Source organism: Silurus aristotelis, assembly GCF_946808225.1.
Source record: "Silurus aristotelis genome assembly, chromosome: 5".
NCBI lineage: Eukaryota > Metazoa > Chordata > Actinopteri > Siluriformes > Siluridae > Silurus > Silurus aristotelis.
In genome coordinates, this window is record NC_139578.1 from 16,104,769 (window position 1) to 16,130,928 (window position 26,160).

A 26,160-nucleotide genomic window follows, 5' to 3' on the forward strand; every position below is an offset into this window, starting at 1 on the left:
TGTGGTCTATTCAGAAAATCAAACACATTGCATTCTTCAAAGCACCAGTCAGTGTGCAGCAATTGAGCACTGCAACGCTTTATTTGGACAGACTAAACAACTATTATAGCACAAATGCACACTTGGAAACTCTTCTAGAAATAACAGCTGTGTTTACCCGATCACTACAACACGAATCAGTCATGCTGGATCAATAGCTCGGCCATCTTCAATATGCCCACAAGTGCTCAAGTGACCCTTTGTGTCTATGTCACTAAGCACGGCTACTGCAATCAGCAATACAACATGCCTCCATGATTAGCAATGTTCAGGCTACATTACACACATCAATCAAACAATCGGATGACAACCATATTAGAGCTGGCGCTTAACTTTTTTGAGTAGGACCTTGAACAACTATGTCATAATGAAGTAATCTGTTATGAATTTGTCTTGTGTAGGAAATGAATGCAGAGGAATTGCACCCCTGGCGCAGTAATACGAAAAACTAAATCATCTCTGTGGGGGCAAGAGCTTAATGAAAGTAGTGAGAGTTAAAAGGAAGAAAGAGGCAATGGGGTGCCCTTACTACAAAATAGAATGGAACATTCAACAGCCTGCAGATGATAAAGGCGTTTTTATGAGGTTGGAACATTATTCAGCATAAAATGCTGCAAGAACATGAACCACTATTGAAAGCCAGCCATTGATAAAAACAGAACTTCTACACCGAACATTAAAGTAAAACATTTTTTCAAAATCAACACCAGCAGTGTTGATAAGAATGCCTCCACCTTCAAAAAGTCTACATCATATTGCTATTCATTTGCATACCCTGAAAATTTAAATTACATTGAACAGGATATATATTTGACTTTAAGCCTATTTAAATTTAATCAGTACATACAATGGTTACAATAATAATTGATTCATGATATTAAAATTTTAAAACCGCATAATACATAAACGATATATGGATTTTGCCAAAATGTAAAATTAATAGAGTATTGAAAACAAGTGCACTCTCAGCTTTTTATAAGACCATCTGTTTAATTCAGCTACTACATTTTACTCCAATTTAATGTGATATTTTGTATGATTTACAGTATCTTCCAGTGCCTATTTGGTTCACACATACTAATATAATGTTAGTATTGATGAATGCTTAGTTCTGTGCTGTAACATATAAGCAATTACTATAAATGTAAAGTCAGCACAGTACAGTGCAAATATAGAGCAGTGGCTGGAATTTTAATTCAATATATTGAGCAAATTTTTATAGGAACTGTTTAGTTTAATGAGCTGAAGGTCTTCGACCAATTAAATTTCACTAGGGGGTGAATGAGGGCTTTATTAGTTCAATACATCTTTTTTGAAAAAAAAAGAGGTTTTCATGAAAACAGTTGCTTTAACGAGACGCAGCCACCAACAATGATAAAATTGAAAAATAGACATACAGTATAATAATACTGTCATATGATTAATGAAACCCAGTAGGCATAAGTAATATTTTGTTCATTTCATAAAATGAATTTTTTAATTAATGAGTAAATTCGTATGAATTAATTTAGATATTAATTTTCAGACTACTGTTTAGGCTACTGCTTCAAAAGTCAGAAGAAAGCATAATAACGTCTGCCCTGATTGCCATTTTATCCCACCTGGAGTGAATTTCTGCTTCTCCGTATGCTGGGAACAGTTTTGACCTTTTACAAGAAGCCAGTCAACCATACACTTCTCTTGTGTTGCAGTCAAGTTCTGTCGATTTGATTATTTCATCAGTAGATTGTGTTTTCCCCAAACCAATGGTGAAATAAAAAAATCCAAATAAACGTTAACGTTTTATTGAAAACATTAGCAATGACTACATTGATTCAGTTTGAATCGCTTTTGTGTTTGTAATTACAAGCTGTTTTTGTAGAAGCAAGTTTGTGTTGTATTTATGATGTAACTTTAGTTGCACATTTATTTTGATCATGCATATCTGGTATAACTCCAAATCTATTGGAGATATTTCCATTATCTTGGATTCCCAAAAGGCACACACATGAGAAACACAAACATCAGCCTGTGACCTGGATTTAAAAAATTTTATACTTGTAACCACAGGGGCACATTTGATATTTGCATGGCTGATATCATTTAGTTTGAAGGAACTCTAAAACTTTTAAACTGTGCTCGGAGTAAGCGTACTTGGCTTTATTCACCCTGTAAATAAACGAGACAAATTTAGAACTGTTTACTGTGTAGCCCAAAATGCAGTCAAGCATTCCACTAGTCCCAATATTGATTTGCATTCATGAGTTTTACAGCATCTGCACAAATTTAGATGACTTTTTACAGAAAAAGACCAGTGATCGTCTATTTAGTGAGAACATCATTAGCAAAATGAAACCACTGCATTTCAAGTTAATGTGGTGCAACTAATTATTAGTTCATCTAACAATCCAGCTATGTTAATAAAGCAGTTAGATTTTCATTGTTTTTTAGGAATCACACCTCAAACATATTCCTAGTTGATTCTTATTCCATTTGGGAATAGTGGTGGATAAAGTACACCAAAATATACAAAAACTCTTTCTGAATATTACTTCAACTAAGTAGAAGATAAGGAGTAAAAGAAAAGAGAGGATTTTAGTTGTCACATATACAGTCCACTACAGCACTGTGAAATTTATTATTTACATATATACCATGATATACAACATCTCTTGATCATGGAGGGTTATGTGGCTTTTGCTCAAGAGCCAAAAGTGGCAGTTTGACAGTGCTGGGGCTTGAACCCCCACCTTTCTTATCAGTAACCCAGAGCATTACCCATTGAGTTACCAATAAAAAACTTATTTGCTCGAGTTAAAATGTAAAAAGTACAAAAGGACCTGATTATATTGATCTTTGAGACTGATACCCCATATTTCCAAAAGCACCTGGTCATAAGTATGGTATGTGATTTTTGAGCATTGCATTCCACATTTAGTCCCAATTTGCTCTTGTAATTCCTTCCATTCTTCTCGGAAGCTGTTCCATTAGATTTTGGAGTGTTCTTATAGATATTTGTGTTAATCAGCCACAAGTGTGATATGAAAGTCAGGTACTGATGTAGGTGACGAGGTCTGGGGTGCAGTCAGCGTTCCAATTCATCCCAAAGTTGTTCAGTATGGATTAGATCAGAGATCTATAGCAGGCCACTCAGGATCTTCCTCTCTAAAGCATGTAAACCAGATCTTCAAGGAGCTCACTTTGTGCATAGGGGCATTGCCATGCTGGAACATTGGGTTTCCAATTTCAAATGAATGCTAAATTGTATAAAAACGCATCCAAAGACATCCTATGGAATTGTGTGCCTTCAGCTTTGTGGTAAGAGTTTGGAAAAGAACCACATATAGCAAGAAAGGTCAGGTGACCCAATACTTTTGGCAATATAGTGCACATTTTTACCACATGCAAACTTTCGCAAGAACTGTGGTGCAATGGTTGTGGTCTTGTGACTGGGTATCATTTAATACAGTTTGTTTATTTATAACACAACTTTGTTACCGTCCAGCACTGCTGAAAAATGCTTTGGTTTTGATGATTTTGGCTAAATAGAATGTGCCTTATCAAATGTGAGCCTAATGAAACCTGAAATGTATTTAACAGTTACAAAAGCTCAATGCTCTGTTCTCGTTGGTCAGAAATTCTTAAATATTTTTTCTACAATACCTTGGCTTGGTGATTAGTTTTAGTTGCAAGGCAAGTTAACATTCATTTGCTTGTTCTAATATGTTCTATCGTTTTCCAGATAAACACTTTTGATCGAAAAATGTGTGTAAATGTTGATAAGGTAAGTGGTTAGAGTAGTTTATTTAGCGTTACTCTCCGGTGCATTGTAACAGTGCAAGGTAAAGCTATATGTGAAAGGTTTTCCAGTTTCTTGGCAACATCATTTGTTAACTTCCGGAAAAAGAACAACGAAAAGACTAGTGAAGATATAATTCCAAAAAAAGGTTAAGAAGAAATTCTTGTTGCAGATTTTCCACAACAAAAATGTATCCAAGTGCAATGTGTTATTATATTCTGCGAAGCAAACTGCTGTCACATAAAAGGAATAAAACTCTTTAGGATGAGCTGTTATAGGAAAATACTCAACTCTGTAGTGGTGGCAACTTTACACCATCCTTAGCTTATTTATATTCATTTTCCCAGAGAGAGATGTGGGGGGAGGGAGAGGGGGTATGGTATTGTATTAATACCATGCATAAACAGCATGATTTTTCCATTAAGAAGGTCTTTACAAACAGCATTAGAGAAATTATAGTGGAGCTACACCCTATATAGATGAGCAAATGATATCTACAGAATGCAGAAGCTCACTGGGACAACAAGATGGATGAGAAAGTACAAATAAATGTTTAGAGAAAGACTGCCTACTCCGGCAGAATTCAATAACACGAGCAAAAGCCTGCCATGCCACCTAATATTATACCCCTTAAACATTATTAGCTGCCTACACAGGAAATTAATTTTATGCTTTGACGTGCATGCTTATAGATGACGCATGCAAATCAGTCATGGGATAAATAAAATATGAAAATGAGCTGCTTGTTTTTGGAAATGAATCCCAGAGAAATCAGTAAGATGTATGAAAATGATTTACATTTTTTCCGATTCTAAAGCTTAAGCCATTATAAGAATGGGAAAGTGCTTAAATAAATTTGCTGCCAGATTTGTGTAATAATGAATAGATGAATTTTTGGTGTGTCATTTATTGTTGGTTATAATTATATAATTTAAAGGGACACAACCATTTGTTATGGTCATTATACTCATTTCATTTGGTCTATGATTCATGTATTGGGAGCAATTTATGACATTAAAAGTTTTATTTGTAATCCATTAAGCTCTGTAAAGCTGCTTTGTGACAATGTCCATTGTTAGATGTGCACATTACAAAAAAAACTAAATTGAAATAAATACTCTGAACCCTTTACATCTCATGAAATATTATACAAAATTTGTCAGCCAAGACAAAAGAAAATGTCTACATTACATACACACTTTATTATTGTCCTACATTTGAAGGTAAATTTACAGTTTTTGCTTTAAAATAAACCTGTACGATGCTCCGGTGTAAAACCAGTCTAATGTTTATGAAGACAAACACTTAGAGACTAAGACTGTTGTACACTCAACAGTAGCTCCATCTAATGGATTTGCAAGACATTGCAGATAAATTAAAATGATTTATCAATATTTATTGAGGCTTAATACCAGAGGTGGCAAAAGTACACACATCCATTACTTAAGTAAAAGTACAGATACTCATGTTTTAAAATACTCGGGTAAAAGTTGAAGTACTGATTATACCTTTTTACTTAAGTGAAAGTAAAGAAGTCTTGGCTCTGACATGTACTTAAGTAAAAAGTAGTTATTACTTCTACATGTTTTAGCTGTTAATTGGACCTCACATCATATTAATATTAGATAGATAGATAGATAGATAGATAGATAGATAGATAGATAGATAGATAGATAGATAGATAGATAGATAGGCGTAAATTTCATTTAACAGTAGGGGGGATAATAAATATAAAATTTCTCATGAGCAATTTTTGAAGGGGGACACAAATAATACAGTCAAATTGTACTTATAAAGACACAGTGTCCCCACAATGAAAAACTTTGCTTTTATTATTGTGAATGGAGACTGCGTCATTATGATTATTTTAAGTTTAAGTTTTTCTCAGGTTCAATGACAAAGCAAAACAAGGAATTAAAAAAAAGTTTAACATTTTATTTAAAATTAATTTAGACACTTAAGAACAGAATAGAAACTGATAATAAAAATACAGTGGGGTCAGTTCGGATGTAGCACAGTGCTAATTTAGTAAATGCACAGGTAAACAATATGCTAATTAAGTTAACATTATGTCAAGTCGTCCCAAATAAAACTGCATGGGGAAACGACTTTGGTGTGTTAGTGTCAGTGCACTATGCTACAAGCTATTGTAAACAAGCTAACGTTCACTAGATAAGTCATATTTTAATCGCTAATAGAGCAGATTCATGGAAAATTACATCGCTAATCAGCATTTTTGCCGCAATTAATTTATGAATGAGTCTGCATCAACTACAATAAAGAGAATCGCTTTATTTAAAGTGAATAAAATACCCTAGTTAATGTAGCTGAATATTAATTGAGCCGAAGACACACACCTGACTCGTGTGTGTAGAGCAGGTGAGATGAACTGGGAAAGCAGGCAGTGGGTCAAACCACTGTGAGGAAGGGGAGCGGGGGAACTCAACTGTTTCTAAATGCAGTTTTTTTTTTCTACTTACACAATTATATAGGTATACATAGATATATTGTTTACAATAAAGAGTGCGATATTTTTTTAGATTTTTTTTAGATTTATTTATTTTTTTTTTTTTGGGGTACAACCCTCGGATGGGGGGGAGGGGGGGGGGGTCATGTCCCCTCCGTCCCCCCCAGGGATTTACGCCCATGTTGTTACCTAATGAATGTATTTCAGCGGATTGAAAAAGACGCGCAGTAACAGGAAATCGGTTGTTCGGCTGAAATCAGCGCGCAGTGAAAAGAGAAATTTGATATTTCACCAAATCAATGGATTAAAACTAAAGTAACGAGCCTGTTTTGAAAATGTAAGAAGTAAAAATTACAGATATTTGTGTAAAAATGTAATGAGTAAAAGTAAAAAGTTGTCTGAAAAATAAATAGTGGAGTAAAGTACTGATACCAGAAAAATCTACTTAAGTACAGTAACGAAGTATTTGTACTCTGTTACTTCCCTCCTCTGCTTAATACGTGGCATGCGTAAATCTCTTAAACTAAACAGATGTCTAGCTGTGATTAGTGAAAACAACATTTTTAAGAAAAAAAAAGTTTTTAGAAAAAAAAGTTTTTAGAAAAAATAAGCTGAAAATGTTTTGTTTTAAAGTATTGTTTTAACATAGTCCCTCATTTTAATAACAATTTAGGTGTTTTTATGTAACATATCTATAATGAATACAGTAGAATTATATGCACTTTACAATCAGGGCTATATTTGATCTAAAATGTTGGCATAAATTTGTAATGAAAAATCTTGCACAAGCCATAGATGTTCTCAGTGCAGTTAACACCACCACCACGTGGCCATTGGAGAGCACTACAGCATAAATACAATATACTGTATGTATGTATATATATATATATATATATATATATATATATATATATATATATATATGAATGTGTGTGTATATATATATATATATATATATATATATATATATATATATATATATATATATGAATGTGTGTGTATATATATATATATATATATATATATATATATATATATACATACATACATACATATATATATATATATATATATATATATATATATATATATATATATATATATACACACACACACACACACACACGGTTTAGACTGGCTAATGTGTAATCCCTGAGAGTCAGTATGGAAAATCTCCAGCATGCAGCAGTGTCCGTTGTGTTTCACATACTGTACACAATACATGAATGGACACCAGATGGTCAAGCAGTAGCCTGACAGGAGACTGATTGGTGACTGTGCAATCTTATTTTTGGTTTCACACTGATCACATACAAAGCAACACTTCTCCAGATTTTTGAGAGAGAGAGAGAGAGAGAGAGAGAGAGAGAGAGAGAGAGAGAGAGAGAGGGGTGTCTTATGTCAAGTTGACATGCCTCTAAATAAAATGATAAATAATTGAGACTGAATTGTTCTGAATGTTTTTAGATATTCAAAGACAGTTAATAATGTATGATGAATATAAAGTCTAGTTGTTTTTTTTTTCATTTCCAACCAACCTGAGAAGGCAAAAGTATCTATGCAATTTTGTTCTTAAGAATATTGCATTTGTGTTTAAATTTTAATGTACTGCAGGAATTGTAATTATAGATTACCAAGCATATTTACAAGCCAACTTTATTTTACAATGAGGTAAAAATATTTTTTTACAATAAATGATTTCAATTAAAAAATTAAGCAGTTTAAAGTAATACTATTTAAACAAGCATAAATAAAGCGAGAACTTCACTGAGCCTTACTGTGCATGCTGCTCAAAAGGTCACTAGCATTAAAGGTACATAAAATATTATCTGATGAAATGTTAATGAAATGCAACCAATCCTAACATCTGTTACAACTTAGTAGTAGATTTCAGTTGAAAGCACTGTGTTATATGAATGTTCAAGAAAATATTCAGCTCTTAAATGTACACTTTTTTTAGGAATGGCTCAATCCTAAAAAAACTATTTTAAATCTATTCTGTTTTCTGCTGTAACATTCAAACAAGTCAGCATTCTGTCACTTAGTCATATATATTACATATACATATAAATTTGAATGGATTTAATATTGGAATCAGGACCGTCTAAAATAATTTTTCCAAAAGCGGTAAAGTCAAAGTAAAAACAGGATCAAGGAGAAATATTTCAACATTCTCTTGTTCCTTCACCAAAAGCTTTAAAGGGAAAGGAATTTATAAACATTATACTGTATGAGAGTTTGAATATGGGTTGTGTGATGGATTATATACATTTTTTCAGTTTAATAATTTTTTTCCAATATATATATTTATAATAATTTATATATAAATGTACCAAATAATTCTAGCCTATTGTAGTCAATTTAATATTCATGATTATGATGCTTTCAAAAATATTGTATATATGTCTATTGATATTGACTATATACTGGTCTTGAAAGTACTTGGCATTGTATAAAAAAAAAGTGCTATTGCCCACCTATACTTTAGAGACAGTAACTTCTTTCTCTTCTTTCGGCTTCTCTAATTAGTGGTCACCACAGCGGATCATCCGTCTATATACCCCCCTGTCCTCTACATCTGCCTCTTTCAAACCAATTACCTGCATGTCTTCCTTACCACATCCATAAACCTCCTCCTTGGGCTTCCTCTTCTCCTCCTTCCTGGTGCCTCCATCCTCAGAATTCTCCTACCGATATACCCCATGTCCCTCCTCTGCACATGTCCAAACCATCTCAATCACGCCTCCCTCACTTTGTCTACAAAACGTCCTACATGCACTGTCCCTCTAATAAACTTGTTTTTAATCTTGTGGATCCTCGTCACTCCCAACGAAAATCTCAGCATCTTCAGCTCTGCTACCTCCAGCTCCACCTCCTGTCTTTTACTCAATGCCACTGTCTCTAAACCATACAAGATCGCATTTCTCACCACAGTCCTATAAATTTTCCCTTTTACTCTTGCAGATACCCTTCTATCACAAATCACTCCTGCCACTCTACTCCACCCACTCCACCCTGCCTGCACACTTTTCTTCACTTCTCTAACACACTCTCCAATATTTTTGCACTCTGTCTTACTCCTACTGACTTTCATTCCCCTTCTCTCCAGCACGTACCTCCAACTCTCCAGGTTCTTCTCAACCTGTTCCCTACTCTCACCACAAATCACAATATCATCCGCAAACATCATAGACCATTGAGACTCCTGTCTGACCTCATCCGTCAACCTGTCCATCACCACTGCAAACAGGAACGGGCTCAGAGCTGATCCTTGATGCAACCTCCACCTTGAACCAGTCTGTCGTTCCTACTGCACACTTCCCTGCTGTCACGCTGTCCTCATACATGTCCTGCACCACCCTCACATACTTCTCTGACACACCTGACTTCCTCATACAATACCACAACTCCTCGCTCGGCACCCTGTTGTACGCTTTCTCCTACAAAAGAAAAAATTCTGTCTCAAATTTCTGCTCTTAAAGCTTCAATGCCGTGGACTTCAATTATACATTAATTTTAATGCAGCTCATGATTGATCTTCTATACACCCAACATAGCATATACAAATATTCTACTTGAGCTGAAAGCCAGTGCCCTGTTTAAAGACTTGTCTCTGTCATCATCTCCTCACTTGTCATATCAGCAGTGTTTTGGTGACACTGCTGTCACTCAGTGACACTCCTCCAGAGAGGCCGTGATCAGAGTGAACAAAGTCATTTCCACATAGTGGCTATTTTTATCAACAATAAACAAAAACCAACCAAAATTCACATCTTTCTTTTTAGGAGACTTCAAAAGCCTTTCTAAGAGATTTATACTGATGCATAGATACAATATGTGGAGATATAAAAATTTCATGGTATTTTAACAAGTAACTTTCTGCAAGATAAACAAGATCATGACAGAATTTTATACCACTAGGAATCGAATGTCTTACACAATAAAACCAGTTACAGTACATATTATAGGGCAGAATAAATATATAGGCCTTAAACTAAATTGTAGATATTCACTGCTGCAGACAATGGTTCTGCCTCAACAACCTCAAGATACACCAGATTACTGTGGACTATTCCACACAACAGCCATGAGGGTGACTTCAGACTGTAATTAATATGAACAGTTAGGGCTACAATTTCCACAAACAGTTTTGCATTGAAATGACCATCAGTGAACAGTTGATAATATCAACAATAAAACTATAATAAATTAATATCTGGTGCCAACCGGCTGGTTCCTCTCAAAGTTTATTCCTCATTTTATCTGTTTTTTTTTTCTTGTCACAGTCACATGTGTCTTTCTCTCTGTCTTTCTCTTTACGGATAAACATATAGGGACTCATTTATAAATTTAAAATTTGTAGTCTACTGATTTCTGTAAAGCTGTTTTGTAACAAATGAACTACATACAATGTATACAAATAAAATAATAATGTTTAAAATAGCATTTAAAAAAACAAACCAATAAAAACTACAAGTAAAAAATCCTGAATTTGGCAAATACTGTACTTAATGAGTTAATTACTTTTGTTTGATCTCTCTCTCTCTCTCTCTCTCTCTCTCTATCTCTATCTCTCTCTCTCTCTCTCTCTCATATATATATATATATATATATATATATATATATATATATATATATATATATATATATATATATATATATATATATATATATATACACACACACACACACACACACACACACGCCACTCACCGGCCACTTTATTAGGTACACCTGTCCAACTGCTCGTTAACGCAAATTTCTAATCAGCCAATCACATGGCAGCAACTCAGTGCATTTAGGCATGCAGACATCTTCTAGACGTAGACGATCTGCTACAGTTCAAACCGAGCGTAAGCATGGGGAAGAAAGGTGATTTAAGTGACTTTGAACGTGGCATGGTTGTTGGTGCTAGACGGGTTGGTCTGAGTATTTTAGAAACTGCTGATCTACTGGGATTTTCACGCACAACCATCTCTAGGGTTTAGGGAATGGTCCGAAAAAGAGAAAATATCCAGTGAGCAGGGAACTGTTGATGCCAGAGAATATATATATATATATATATATATATATATATATATATATATATATATATATATATATATATATATATATATATATATATATATATATATATATATATATAATATTATTATTATTATTATTCTTAATTATTCTTATAGTCAGATTAGATTTTATTATACTTTCCCACTTAATATATTTATTTTTACGTTACTTTTGTCTTTTTTTTTTTATCTTATACTGTATTTCTTTCATGTTTACAATTTGGACAGTCGTAAAAAGCGTTTCACTATATGTCATACTTTTTAAAATTTGTGTGACAAAAAAAATGTGAATTTGAATTTGAATAATCGTTCTCCTCACAGCCCTTCATAATTAAAATTGCACTTAACTATATAAACTCCAATCCAGTTTGGCACATCGCCCATTAACCTGAATTTAAGGATCATGTAAAAAAAGCATGATCGCAAATGCCCAGTGATTAAAACACTGCTCACAGAGGAGCCCTACAGGAGAATTCTGTCATTATAGGCCCTGGTTACCAATGACCACCACAAGTATTGTTAGCCAACATGGTACCGGTGGAAATTGGGCTTCTGTTGGCTGAAGGAGGGGAAGGAGAGGAGGAAGACGTCTACAGAGACAGCAGGAAAAGGAGAAGTGTACTAGAGTGGAGGTTAGGGTTGATGAGAGAGGTGATGGGTAGGTATGGTTTTAAGGAGAGGAATGTGGAAGGGCAGATGGTGGTAGATTTGCTAAAAGGATGGAAATGGCAGTGAAAAATACTTATTTTAAGAAGAAGGAGGATCATAGGGTGACGTATAAGGTGCACACAGGTGGACTATGTTCTATGTAGGAGATGCAAACTGAAGGAGATTGGAGACTGTAAGGTGTTGGCAGGGGACAGTGTAGCGAGACAGCATCGAATGGTGGTCTGTAGGATATTTTTGGAGGTGAAGAAGAAGAGGAGGAGAGTGAAGACTGACAGAAGAATAAGATGGTGGAAAATGAAGGAGGAAGAGTGTAGTGTGAGATTCAGGGAAGAGGTCAGACTGGGGCTCAGTGGTGGTGAAAAGGTGCTGGATGATTGGGCAACTACTGCATAAGTGATAAGGGGGACAGCTAGAAAGGTACTTAGTGTGACATCTGGAAATAGAAAGGAAGACAAAGAGATGTGGTGATGGAATGAGAAAGTGCAGGATAAGGAGAAAGAGGCTGGCAAAACAGATTTGGGATTGGCAGACAGATGAGAAAAGTAGGCAGGAGTACAAGGAGATGCGGCAGCAGGTTAAAAAGAACGTGGTAAAAGCTAAGGAAAAGGCATTTGAGGAGCTGTATGAAAAGTTGGACACTAAGGAAGGAGAAAAGGATTTGTACCGATTGTTCAGGCAGAGGGACTGAGCTGGGAAGGATGTGCTGCAAGTTAGAGCAATAAAGGATGGAGATGGAAATGTGTTGACTAGCGAAGAGAGTGTGTTGAGAAGATGGAGGGAGTATTTTGAGCAGCTGAGGAACGAGAAAAATGAAAGAGAGAGAAGGTTGGATAGTGTGCAGTTGGTGAAGCAGGAAGTGGATAGGATTAGTAAGGAGGAAGTGAAAGCAGCGATTAAGAGGATGAAGAGTGGAAAGTCGGTTGGACCAGATGACATAGAGATGTTGAGATAATGTTCTTTGGCAACTTCATAATAACCGATGGTAACAAATGATTTGTATTAATTTCTAGTATTGATAGGAGATCTTTTATTGATGGAAGTCTCCCATTGATAAAGGTCCTTTCTGGCGGCCAATTAATGTGTGAAAACTATGTCTAATTCCAAATGAACTGCTCGTTCTCAATTTGACCCATAATAAAATCGTGCATTATCATCCTGGAATATGCCTGGGCCATCAGGGAAGAAAAAAAAATCCATTGATGGAAAACCTGGTCCTTCAATATATTCAGGTAGTCAGTTGACCTTATTTTTTTAGACACATAATGTTGCTGAACCTAGACCTGACCAAGTGAAGCATCCCTAGATCATAACACCTCTCCCACAAGCCCCCCTAAGGCACCATCCATGATTGGTGCATCACTTCATTTGCCTCCTTTCTTACCATGACGTGACGATCACATTTGAATGGGATGGACTTATCAGATCATGTGACTACAGAGACCATTCTTTAGGCTGTGTAGCAAACTAAATACTTTTCCCCTGATTAGACTCACTGATGTGTTATTTTTTAAAAGGCAACACAGCGGCTTAGTCATAATCTCTTGAGTTATCTTTAAATTGTGCATGTGAAATTGTGCTTACTTTCACTTTTAAACATAGACATGAGTTCGACTGTGCTTATGGGATTGAATTTTAAACATTTAAACGATCTCATTCAAGGTTTTTTAACCACATTCCTTCCTCAAAGATGATGGTTAACTATTATCCCTCCAAGTTTTATTAATGCATTGAACAGCTCAATTCAGTTTTAGTAGCCATTAGCAACCACCATAGTTGTTTTCTTTGCTTAATGCAGGCCATTTAATTTGGCCCTTCTGAAACAAGTAACATCTTTGCAAGACCACAGGATATGTCTTCTGACATGGTTTAGGACATCCTTCAGTGTGATCAGTGTGATTCTTTGCTGCTGTAACACAGAAATTTCCTCAGTGTGGACGAATAAAAGGTATATCTTATCTTATAGCCGATATCATTACAGTATAAACATCCTTTTAGTAGCCATGTTTTCAAAAACAAATTTAACAGGTAGTCGAATTACAGGATTAATTGTGAAACAGATGCACCGTTTTATAACAAAGTTAGTGACAACGTAGGTGCAGTATGTATACACTGTATGAATCCTAATAACTTAACAGACTTCTACCTATAAGATGCAAAACTTCCAAATATTTTTTAGGCCTTAGTTTACTCAATTATAGACTAAAATGCACAGTGAGATCATGAAAAATACATATTCTAGAATAAGAACCAACTGTTTAAGAAATGTCTTTATGACTATTATCACTGTGCCGACAGCAAACCTTCCAACATGCAAAGAAATTCATGATTATTATCCAGACAAAAATATGAGCATGGACCAACAAATATAAAACAAAGTTAAAATTTTTAAGTTACTGAGCACTCACTTCCATAGATAGAAAACTTGGCTGCATGATATATTTAATTTGATTAGAAATCAATAGAAATTAGTTGTAGGACTATAAAAGCAGGGAAAGCAGCAAAGCCAGACAGAAACTGAAAGGACTATCCAACTCTACATCACAGGGACATTGGCCATTTTCACCTCCCATGTTTGAGGACGTTTTGTTTTGCATCATGCTGAAACTCTGAAATATTATTTAAAAAAAACATGAAGACTTGTGACTGTAAAAAAAATGTAAAAAACTTAGTCAGAAAAAAAAAAATCTAATCCTATTATTACTGAACATGGTAAATGTTTGGCTTTAGGCTGGGTCATGACTGGACTAAACACTTGTCTTTTGTGAGGAAACGCTGGAGGCAGACAGACTTCTGATGCAGACTTTCAGATGTACCCAAGATATTTATGATCCACTTAGTGTCTTTTATGATAATCTTATCATAATTCATTTTTTATGCATCTAGCTTAACGACACTGACCTAACCACTTGTAAAACAAGACAGAGCGGGATGTTTGACCTATATTAACCCCAGATATAGAAATCCCACTACAACCTTAACAAAGCCAACAAGTCCTGTTTTTAAGCAGCATGCTGTCTCAGATTGTTCATCACAACAGGTTATACATAACAGGTAGCCATGTGGTTGCAGAACGAGCGATTCACACATTCAAAATAAGAACTTCCTTGCTGTGCATCTTTTCCCACAAAACAGCTTGTGCTCAATGTAAAGAAGCAGAAAAGCTTGTGCTTAACAACATAGGGTCATTTTAACCAGAGAAAATCTATATCAGTAGCTGAAATCTGTAAAACTGTATTAATCTAGAGTTGAGGAGAACTTTTCAGGAAACCTTTCAAGATGTGAATTGGTGTGCTGGATGATGAATGAAGCTAAACGTTTCTGACAGTTATTTATAAACAAAACTGCAACACATTTCATTTTGCTGTAATATTTAACAACCTGAAACATAACACTAATAGTACAATACCATAATCACATAGGTTCGAAACATGATTATTTCTGCCAAATATTTCTGGAACTTGTTCTCTATTTAAGAACCTATCTCAAATGAGAAAGCATGAATAGAATAATTAGCTAAATTTTTTTGTCATTTAAACTCTTGGTCTCATGATAACAAAAATATGTACAAGAATATACATATATCCACTGTATCTATGTCCATTAATTATGCAATAATTAAATGCATTTTTTTTGTTACAGCACACAGCCTGCTATTCACAAAGAAAAAATTTATGCCAGCAAACAAACAAGAAGCTCCAAGACAGACCTGTTGACTGTTTATCTTTATGCTAAATGAGCTCCACATGCTAGAGTTGTAATTTCTATCTAATAGTAAAGCAGAAATAGAAATTCCTAAAAGATTAAAACGCTGACAATCGTCTTCTAAGTGTGAATACTAGCCAGATTATGGAAACATAGAATCTTTGCCACTTTTTTGCTTACCGTCATAGCTTGCCTCTAAAAGTCCAAACTGTTCCAGAACCTTTACAAAGAGAACAACTACCACTAGCACACCGATCATCTCCAACCCCTCCAAGTTCATGGTGCAGACTGGATCATGTCATGGTCTGAGCGCAGCTCTGGACACAGAACACTCTAATGTGAACAACATCTAGAGACTCTGACTCTTTACATCCTCAGTGAAGACAGAGGAGAAGAGAGGAGAGGAGAAGAGGAGGAGAGGAGTTGAGACGGGGAGGGGCAAAGCTGGAAAGGAGCAGGGAGGGCAAGCAGGAGTAATGGATAATACAAAGGATAAATAGATAAAGCTACAGGGGACAAGAGAAAGTGATAAGGTATTTTTGGATAGGTATTAGGTAGGACGAATTGAATGAAAGGCTGAATAACCATTTTTTTTCCCTCTCCCTGTGTAATATTCCACAATAAAAAGGATATTTCTGTAGAGTTTATCTTTCCCTAACGGAAACACATAGAACACAGTAATGCTTCAGTCCATCTCCTGAGACCCAGTGTCAGACAATGCACAGTGCGTATGGCTCTGAAGCCCTACACACCTCAGGACGCTGTCACATTGAGCATCTGTTACCAAGGAAACTGGTCCTGAAACAAATACAGTAAGGATCCATGCTAGACACGATGACTGTTCCAAAAATATTGCACTACACACTTCATGCCAAACTCCCTATTATTCAGCATCCCTGTGGGAATTACAACTAATAAAGTGCAACGATTGTGACAGTACTATACACTTTTAAAGGCAGTGTAGCAAACTGAATGCTGGATTTGTATTGCTGTGAACATATTTGCATGTGTTCCGGCCTCTCTCAGAAGGTTGAGGCAGCTTTTTAAAGGATGGCTTATTCTTCTTTAGCGCTGTTATAATTATGCTATTCTGTTGGATTTGATTGCAGCAACAGTCCGTTGATTCCCCTGCTAATGAAGCTGGATTAATGCAATTAAAATAGCAGCCACCTCATTTGATTACCTACAAGGTCAAGCTGTCACACATGATTCATTAACCTGTTTCTAAAAAGTAAGCACTTAAAAAATAAAACAAAAAAATGGTAAATACCGTGCAATATGAGTATTATGTATATATGTGCCAGAAGAATTCATTTCTTTATACGGTAAAACATAAGCTGAAAGATAAATAACACTAATAACACACCAGCTCCAGATACACCATGGAGACAAAACCACATTCAGGCTCTGGGTTTTACAATGACTCACCCCAAAAAGGGGGTTTTGTGTGGGACTGAAAGTTGGAATTACCCACTATTACATGTCCGTCAGTCTGCTAAGGATGGTCGGTTTAAAAGCACAATACGTTTCTTTGGTCCATCTTTAGAACCTCTGAATTTTATGCTGATTATTTCCCAAACGGCTTTTAGCATGTTGCACAATTAATAATAGTAAACTTAGTGAATTTTTAAATGCAAATTAAGGGGAATTTTTTTTTTACCCCATGCAGGGATTCTAATAAAAGATAGTTACAATGCTTATATTTTCTCCCAGAATATTTCTGCACCAGATTTTTTTCATCAATCATGTGCAATTGGGAAGACAAGCAGGGATTAAAGATTAGCTCAACCTGGGGATTGATTGCCATCATCAAGCGCTCGCCTTGCATTCAATTATCCTCTCTCTGGTTTTGGATTCATCCACAAAGAGCACATTAAGTGCACAGTATTTTTTGACGGCGAAGAACATTTTTATGAGACCAACCCCGAGTTCAAAAACGTCATTCACTGTATCAAAATAAATAAATAAAACTCCCCATTCTATTAACACTGTGGTGTGATGGTACAAACGGAATCAATTTCAAAAGGTAACAAACCCAACATGTCTCATACTTTTATATGCACACACGCTGCAAGGTCCTGAGTGATTGCGCCATGAAGCCACACAAAGCCTGCCATCAGGGTCCTTATCTATATTTAGAGTGAGCCCAGCTGCCACAAATAAAACTGTAACAGATAGCTCCCTAATCACAGAAGCCACAAGTGTACCATTTTTGCCATGACCATTGTTTGTGCCTCTATTAAAGCAGGTATAACTATATATATATATATATATATATATATATATATATATATATATATACACATACATGGTCCTTTATGGTTTCCTTTAGCAAATTTTGGACTCTCCAAGTCTCTTCAGTCAGCAGTAACAATATAAATAATTCTGAGAATTATGATATTGATTATTAAATCTGTGATAACAGTAGTAGGTCAAAGTGTAAGATACTAGTAATTAATAGTAAGATAGTAGACACTAGTAGATTAATAGTAATCCTTGCTTAATACAGCAATGATCTTTTGAGAGTAGAATATATAATCTCAACTCTCTCTATTCTATTGTATATAGAACTGAGAATCAGAGAATAATAATAATTCATTCATTCATTCCTTAATGTAGACAATTTATTTTATACATTACGATGGAAAAGAAACCAGACAAGCTTAAGGAAACTCTGGCAAACCACTTGGAGTGCATGCACAACTCAGCAATAGATTGACATATTCCTTCCCCTGTCAATCAGAGTGACAATAGCCAATCATGGGGAGAAGACGACGCATAGCATTTTTTCCAAGTGCATTATTCTGCCTGTGACTCAGCATTGGCAGCATGCGGTGCTTGTCAAATAATTTAATAAACAAAGAAGCTTAAAAATCTCATTTTTAGTATTGAAATTGTGAGTAAGGTGAGTGTCACTGAATCATAAAAAAATACAATAGAGTATAATCAGGTTCCATATGCAAATGCAGAGGCCATGCAGAAAAATCTACCAGAAAACTAGTGAAAATGTAGAGTCAAGGACAATTATCCCTTTCTTGATATAACATTTTTGATGCCTTACTGTGTGTTATTTATCATTTCTTATTTAATACAGAAAAAATAAACAGAGGTTTTTTAATGTTAAACAACATTAAAACATCTGCCTCTTCTGTAATGAAACAAGTTTATTTCATAGACTGTTTTTTTAATTTACAACCATCTAAATAGTAATAGTAATAAGTGCATAAATAGCAATAGTAATAAATCAGCCTTTACAGTGTAGCTTAATTAGCAGTAAATGCTTAATACCTGATAAATGTATATGTCAGCATTTATAAGTGTTTATTAAGTGTTTATTATCTCTAATCATAAACAAGTTCATGATTTACAACCAAACAGTGTTAAAAAATAAATACAAATGCTAGTATCCAATTATGTTAAACCACTATTTAGTGAATGTAACAAAAATAAATCATGTGTATGTGTCAGGCTGCAGACGCGGAAGCCGATATAGTCCGATCATTGTCCTTTTATTTCAACAACCCTACAACACAAAAACACTCATAAGCCATAAAATAACAAACAAAGACATCCGCTCGATACGCGTTGTCCGCTATGAGTTCGAATGTCCCAAGCATAATCCATAAAGCCTTCGGCAATGAGTAATCCAAGTCGGAAGTGGAATTCGCATATACAGCCGGCGGTCGAGCAGCCACGCGATTGTCCAGCTTGACAATATAACGACCGACAGCCTGTGACTCAAGAACGCGAGTTTATGTAGTCTGATCTTTCATGAGCCACAGCTGTCGGTAATCTTGGGAAGCAGCGTGACTGCTATCGAGGGGGGCGTGGCAGGGTGGATCTCTGACAGCTACAGACGGGGGCGTGGCAGGGTGAATCCCTGACAGCTACAGAGGGGGGCGTGGCAGGGTGAATCCCTGACAGTACCCCCCCCTCCAGGGGCGACACCTGACGCCCCAAAACCCACCTATGCCAGGCGGGCCAGGGCACTCCGAGGAAGGCCTCCTTAGACGCCTGGGAGCAACGGAGGCCTGGTGAGCATCCTCTGCGGAGAGCCGGCATGGAACAACACCTTGCAGGAGAATCCGGAACGGAGCCACGCCCTCGGTGCTGACGGGAGGCTGAGTAAAGCCCCTGGCGGGGATTGAAGCCGGAGCGATCTCCATGGCGGGGAACCGGAACTGGACGCCAGCCATGACAATGACCGGGGAGTGGAGGACGTCCCGGGCGGAGACCAGGAACGTCGTACCACCCTCTGAGGGACCTGGAGGACCGACGTCGCCGTCAGAGGGACCTGGAGGACCTGGAGGACCGACGTCGCCGTCAGAGGGACCTGGAGGACCGACGTCGCCGTCAGAGGGACCTGGAGGACCGACGTCGCCGTCAGAGGGACCTGGAGGACCGACGTCGCCGTCAGAGGGACCTGGAGGACCGACGTCGCCGTCAGAGGGACCTGGAGGACCGACGTCGCCGTCAGAGGGACCTGGAGGACCGACGTCGCCATGCGGGGATCCTGTGGGCGATCCGTCGTCCTGAAGAGGACCTGGGGGCGATCCTTCGCCCTGCGTGGAGCCTGGATGCGATCCTTCGCCCTGCGTGGAGCCTGGATGCGATCCTTCGCCCTGCGTGGAGCCTGGATGCGATCCTTCGCCCTGCGTGGAGCCTGGATGCGATCCTTCGCCCTGCGTGGAGCCTGGATGCGATCCTTCGCCCTGCGTGGAGCCTGGATGCGATCCTTCGCCCTGCGTGGAGCCTGGATGCGATCCTTCGCCTTCTGTGGAGCCCGGGGGCGAAACGTCGCCTTCTGTGGAGCCCGGGGGCGAAACGTCGCCTTCTGTGGAGCCCGGGGGCGAAACGTCGCCTTCTGTGGAGCCCGGGGGCGAAACGTCGCCTTCTGCGGGCGCTGGAGACGAGCCGTCGCCTTCTGCGGGCGCTGGAGACGAGCCGTCGCCTTCTGCGGGCGCTGGAGACGAGCCGTCGCCTTCTGCGGGCGCTGGAGACGAGCCGTCGCCTTCTGCGGGCGCTGGAGGGCAACTTCCCTTTCGCAGTCCTGGAGCCGGGGTGAGTGCACAGGGAAACCCCTGGGCGTAGGGGCGCTCCTTGGGACCCTTAGGAGCAGATCGGAGCCCACTGAGCAGCCTGGAAATGAGGTGAAGCCTGCCTGGAGATCCACGAGCGGAGAAGGGCTCGCCTGGAGGTCCACGACATCAGTGGAGCTCTCTTTGGGACACTGAAGCGGAGACGAGCTCGTGGGGTCGCTCGGAGGCGGAGACGAGCTCTCGGGAGGAGCCTGGAGTGGAGTCGTGCCCTCTTGAGGAGCCAGGAGCCGGCTCCTGGCTCCTCAAGAGGAGCCAGGAGCTGGGCGGAGCTCTCTGGAGGGACCTGGAGCTGGGCGGAGCTCTCTGGAGGGACCTGGAGCTGGGCGGAGCTCTCTGGAGGGACCTGGAGCTGGGCGGAGCTCTCTGGAGGGACCTGGAGCTGGGCGGAGCTCTCTGGAGGGACCTGGAGCTGGGCGGAGCTCTCTGGAGGGACCTGGAGCTGGGCGGAGCTCTCTGGAGGGACCTGGAGCTGGGCGGAGCTCTCTTGGAGGGACCTGGAGCTGGGCGGAGCTCTCTTGGAGGTCCTGGGGCAGAGCCGAGCTTTCCGTGGGCGAGCTGTCGCCTTGGAAGGGGCTCTGGGATGTGGCGTCGTCTGGAGAGGGACTCGGAGGAGTCACTTCGCCTTCTGTGACCGGAGGTGTCGGCGCGGCGCTCTCGTGACAACTCTGTGGCGGGAAAGCATGCTCCTGGAGACTCTGTGGCGGCGCGGCGCTCTCGTGACGGCTCTGTGGCAGGAAAGCATGCTCCTGGAGACTCTGTGGCGGCGCGGCGCTCTCGTGACGACTCTGTGGCGGCGCGGCGCTCTCGTGACGACTCTGTGGCGGCGCGGCGCTCTCGTGACGACTCTGTGGCGGCGCGGCGCTCTCGTGACGACTCTGTGGCGGCGCGGCGCTCTCGTGACGACTCTGTGGCGGCGCGGCGCTCTCGTGACGACTCTGTGCCGGCGCGGCGCTCTCGTGACGACTCTGTGGCGGCGCGGCGCTCTCGTGACGACTCTGTGGCGGCGCGGCGCTCTCGTGACGACTCTGTGCCGGCGCGGCGCTCTCGTGACGACTCTGTGCCGGCGCGGCGCTCTCGTGACGACTCTGTGCCGGCGCGGCGCTCTCGTGACGACTCTGTGCCGGCGCGGCGCTCTCGTGACGACTCTGTGCCGGCGCGGCGCTCTCGTGACGACTCTGTGCCGGCGCGGCGCTCTCGTGACGACTCTGTGCCGGCGCGGCGCTCTCGTGACGACTCTGTGCCGGCGCGGCGCTCTCGTGACGACTCTGTGCCGGCGCGGCGCTCTCGTGACGACTCTGTGCCGGCGCGGCGCTCTCGTGACGACTCTGTGCCGGCGCGGCGCTCTCGTGACGACTCTGTGCCGGCGCGGCGCTCTCGTGACGACTCTGTGCCGGCGCGGCGCTCTCGTGACGACTCTGTGCCGGCGCGGCGCTCTCGTGACGACTCTGTGCCGGCGCGGCGCTCTCGTGACGACTCTGTGCCGGCGCGGCGCTCTCGTGACGACTCTGTGCCGGCGCGGCGCTCTCGTGACGACTCTGTGCCGGCGCGGCGCTCTCGTGACGACTCTGTGCCGGCGCGGCGCTCTCGTGACGACTCTGTGCCGGCGCGGCGCTCTCGTGACGACTCTGTGCCGGCGCGGCGCTCTCGTGACGACTCTGTGCCGGCGCGGCGCTCTCGTGACGACTCTGTGCCGGCGCGGCGCTCTCGTGACGACTCTGTGCCGGCGCGGCGCTCTCGTGACGACTCTGTGCCGGCGCGGCGCTCTCGTGACGACTCTGTGCCGGCGCGGCGCTCTCGTGACGACTCTGTGCCGGCGCGGCGCTCTCGTGACGACTCTGTGGCGGCGCGGCGCTCTCGTGACGACTCTGTGGCGGGGAAGCACGCTCCTGGAGACACTGTGGCGGCGTGGCACGCCCACGGGAACCTCGGAACAGAGCGGCACGCCTGTAGAAGCTCTGTGACGGCATGGTGTGCTCGCCGACGCTCGGAGATGGTGTGGTGCGTCCACGAGAACCCCGGAACACAGCAGCACGCTGGTAGAGACCCTGAGATGAAGCAGCCCTCTCATCAATACATTGGGGCTGAGCTGCAGGCTCATGGGAGATCCGGCACGGAGCCGCGTGCTCTTGAGAACCTTGGAATGGAGCACCTTCCTCCTCAAGGGGACTGTAGTGGAGATCCACCACCTCTATCCCCAACTTCCCCAGAAGCAGCCCGCTGAATTCGGCGAGTGAGCCGAATTTGCCCCCTTTGGCGCTCCATAGTGAGCTGGCTTTGGCAAGAACTTCTCCAGACAGGAGGGAAATACAGAGGGCAATCTTGGCTCGTTTGGAAGGAAACCGGGAAATGTTAACAGCCACATACTCGCCGATGCCTTGCAGAAATCCGCCCGATTCGTCTTTTTTCCCCGAGTAACGAGCCGGTAATCCCCTCGCGCTCTCTGAGGGGCGTGGCGCAGCCGCGCTCTCATGATCCGGCTTCTGTGGATCTGAACCACGAGAAGCGGCACTGAGCTTCCGGAGGAAATCCGAAGCCGGGTTCAGCTGCCGATCCGTTGCGGTCGGAATCGCGGAATGGCGAATCCGCGTTCGGTATAGGTCGGTCGTTCTGTCAGGCTGCAGACGCGGAAGCCGATATAGTCCGATCATTGTCCTTTTATTTCAACAACCGTACAACACAAAAACACTCATAAGCCGTTGAAAATAACAAACAAAGACATCCGCTCGATACGCGTTGTCCGCTATGAGTTCGAATGTCCCAAGCATAATCCATAAAGCCTTCGGCAATGAGTAATCCAAGTCGGAAGTGGATTTCGCATATACAGCCGGCGGTCGAGCAGCCACGCGATTGTCCAGCTTGACAATATAACGACCGACAGCCTGTGACTCAAGAACGCGAGTTTATGTAGTCTGATCTTTCATGAGCCACAGCTGTCGGTAATCTTGGGAAGCAGCGTGACTGCTATCGAGGGGGGCGTGGCAGGGTGGATCTCTGACAGCTACAGACGGGGGCGTGGCAGGGTGAATCCCTGACAGCTACAGAGGGGGGCGTGGCAGGGTAAATCCCTGACAGTATGTCTATATATGCTTAATGTGAGCTTATTACTCAAAAGAAAACATGGCTTATTTCTTTACATACTGCATAAGTCAATCTAAAAAACAGTGTCTTATCAGGAAACCTGGACCACGCATGGCCAGACATGGTTCTGCTGCCCTCAACTGGACAATTAGGGTCAATCAACAATCTCATTAGATGAGCAGGAATTGTAAAATGCAACTTTCTTAAATTCCAGATGTACCAAACTATCAATTAATGCAGAAGCACTGCAACTGCTTTTCCATTCTATTAGGTGCTTCATTTAAATGATAATTTACCAGCTAAATGTACTTCTTTACTGTATAATAGTGTATGAGATCTTTACCTGCATGAAGACACAGAGAAACAAGAACTGAATTAAAGAAAATGCATTTCCCAGCATTTTGGAACATGTTAAGTGAAAAAAGAAAAGAAAAAAGCATTACAATTACGCTTGTAAATAAGCTTAATAAGGAATTAAGGAATAATATGAACTGTTTTGACTTTCATATAGTCTTGTGTGTTTATGAACCGGTAAATCCATCTCATCTCGCATCATTTCTCAATTATAGCATTTGTTTTCACTAAAATACTCCCAGCATCAGCTGTTGGTACCACTGACAACAGCAGAAAAGCAGAAAGGAATACACACATTTTGTTTTGTACTAGGACCACATTATATGGTCAAAATGCCACTACTTGAAATCATAATGCACAATGGTACATTAACTGGAAACAGTAAATTTCCCCTAGATGTAAATAATTGTTTTAATGAATGTGTGCATGATAACCTGCAATGTCCTGGTGCTCTCCTCTCACCCATACTGCTGAGATGGCCTCACCTGTTCACATTATTAGGATTAAGCAGTTACTTAAGTTTTAGAATGCATTCAGGCCCACACAATTTTTTCTAATCTTGTTACTATACAGTCTTATTTATTTCTGAATAAGCTATGTGAATGTATTTAAAAATAAAAGAAATGCCACATTTAGACCAAGTATCAAGACACTTTGGAAACCTTGCATTTTCCCAGCCTTTAAGTCCAAGCAATCACAGAATGATAAAATCACTGACTTTTTTCATTTATGTCAAAGTGCCTCTAGATGTTTATTGCCAACAGCAGCTCATAACCATAGATTTTGATTGGACAGGAAGACATGTATAACTGCATAGCCTTAAACTGAATTAAGGTCAACAAGATTCTTGAAGGTCAGAGGATGCCTGAGGAAGAAGGAGTTTGCTGGTACCGGTTTTTCAGAATAAGGGAGATGTGCAGACCTGCAGTAACTACAGAGGAATAAAGTTGATCAGTCACACCATGAAGTTATGGGAAAAAGTAGTGAAAGTCAGGCTGAGAGTAGAGGTGACCATCTGTGAGCAACAGTATAGTTTCATGCCGAAGAAGAGCACTACAGATGCATTATTTGCTTTGAGAACATTAAAGGAGAAGTAAACCCCCTGGTGGTCTAGTGGTTAAGACGCAGTGCTCTCACCGCTGCGACCCGGGTTAGATCCCCGGTCAGGGAACCATCCCCAACCACTCTCAGTGCTGGTCCCAAGCCCGGATAAATTGGGGAGGGTTGCGTTAGGAAGGGCATCCACCGTAAAAACATGTGACAAATCAAACGTGCGGAGGACCCACTGTGGTGACCCCTAAAGGGAGAAGCCGAAAGAAAGAAAGTTAAAGGAGAAGTTTAGAAGGAGTTACATTGTGTGTTCGTGGATTTAGAGAAATCGTACGACAGGGTGCCAAAGGAGAGGAGTTGTGGTATTGTATGAGGAAATCAGGCGTGTGAGGGTGGTGCAGGACATTTTTTGAGGACAGTGTGACAGCAACAAAGTGTGCAGTAGGAATGGCAGACTGGGTCAAGGAGGTGGGACTGGATCAACTCTGAGCACTTTCCTGTTTGCAGTGGTGATGGACAGGTTGACGGACGAGTCTCTGTGGACTATAATATTTGCGAATGATATTATTTGATATTTGATATTATTTGTGGTGAGAATAGGGAGCAAGTTGAAAAGAGCCTGGAGAGGTGGAGGTACGCGCTGGAGAGAAGGGGAATGAAAGTCAGTAGGAGTAAGACAGAGTACATGTGTGTGAATGAGAGGGAGGGCAGTGGAGTGGTGCAGTTACAGGGAGAAGAGGTGATGAAGGTGGAGGAGTTCAGGCACCTGGGGTCAACAGTGCAAAGTAATGGAAAGTGTGTTAGAGAAGTGGGTGGAAAAGAGTAGCAGGAGTGTTTTGTTATAGAAGGGTATCTGTA

General features: G+C 40.8%; 1 protein-coding gene across 4 annotated transcripts in view; it reads right to left on the bottom strand.

Annotated features, from left to right (window-relative positions):
* The window catches only part of kcnip4a (potassium voltage-gated channel interacting protein 4a), a 163,306-nt gene that overhangs the window by 51,417 nt on the left and 85,729 nt on the right, over window positions 1–26,160 (bottom strand). Inside the window, exon 1 of one of the 4 annotated variants that reach the window (XM_083540856.1) lies at window positions 15,902–16,036. The exons of the other annotated variants lie outside the window; for them this stretch is intronic. Coding sequence (XP_083396982.1) covers window positions 15,902–16,001 — 100 coding nt within the window. The 5' untranslated portion in view covers window positions 16,002–16,036. Of the gene's footprint in view, window positions 1–15,901; window positions 16,037–26,160 lie in introns of those variants that run through there. 4 annotated transcript variants of the gene reach the window in all.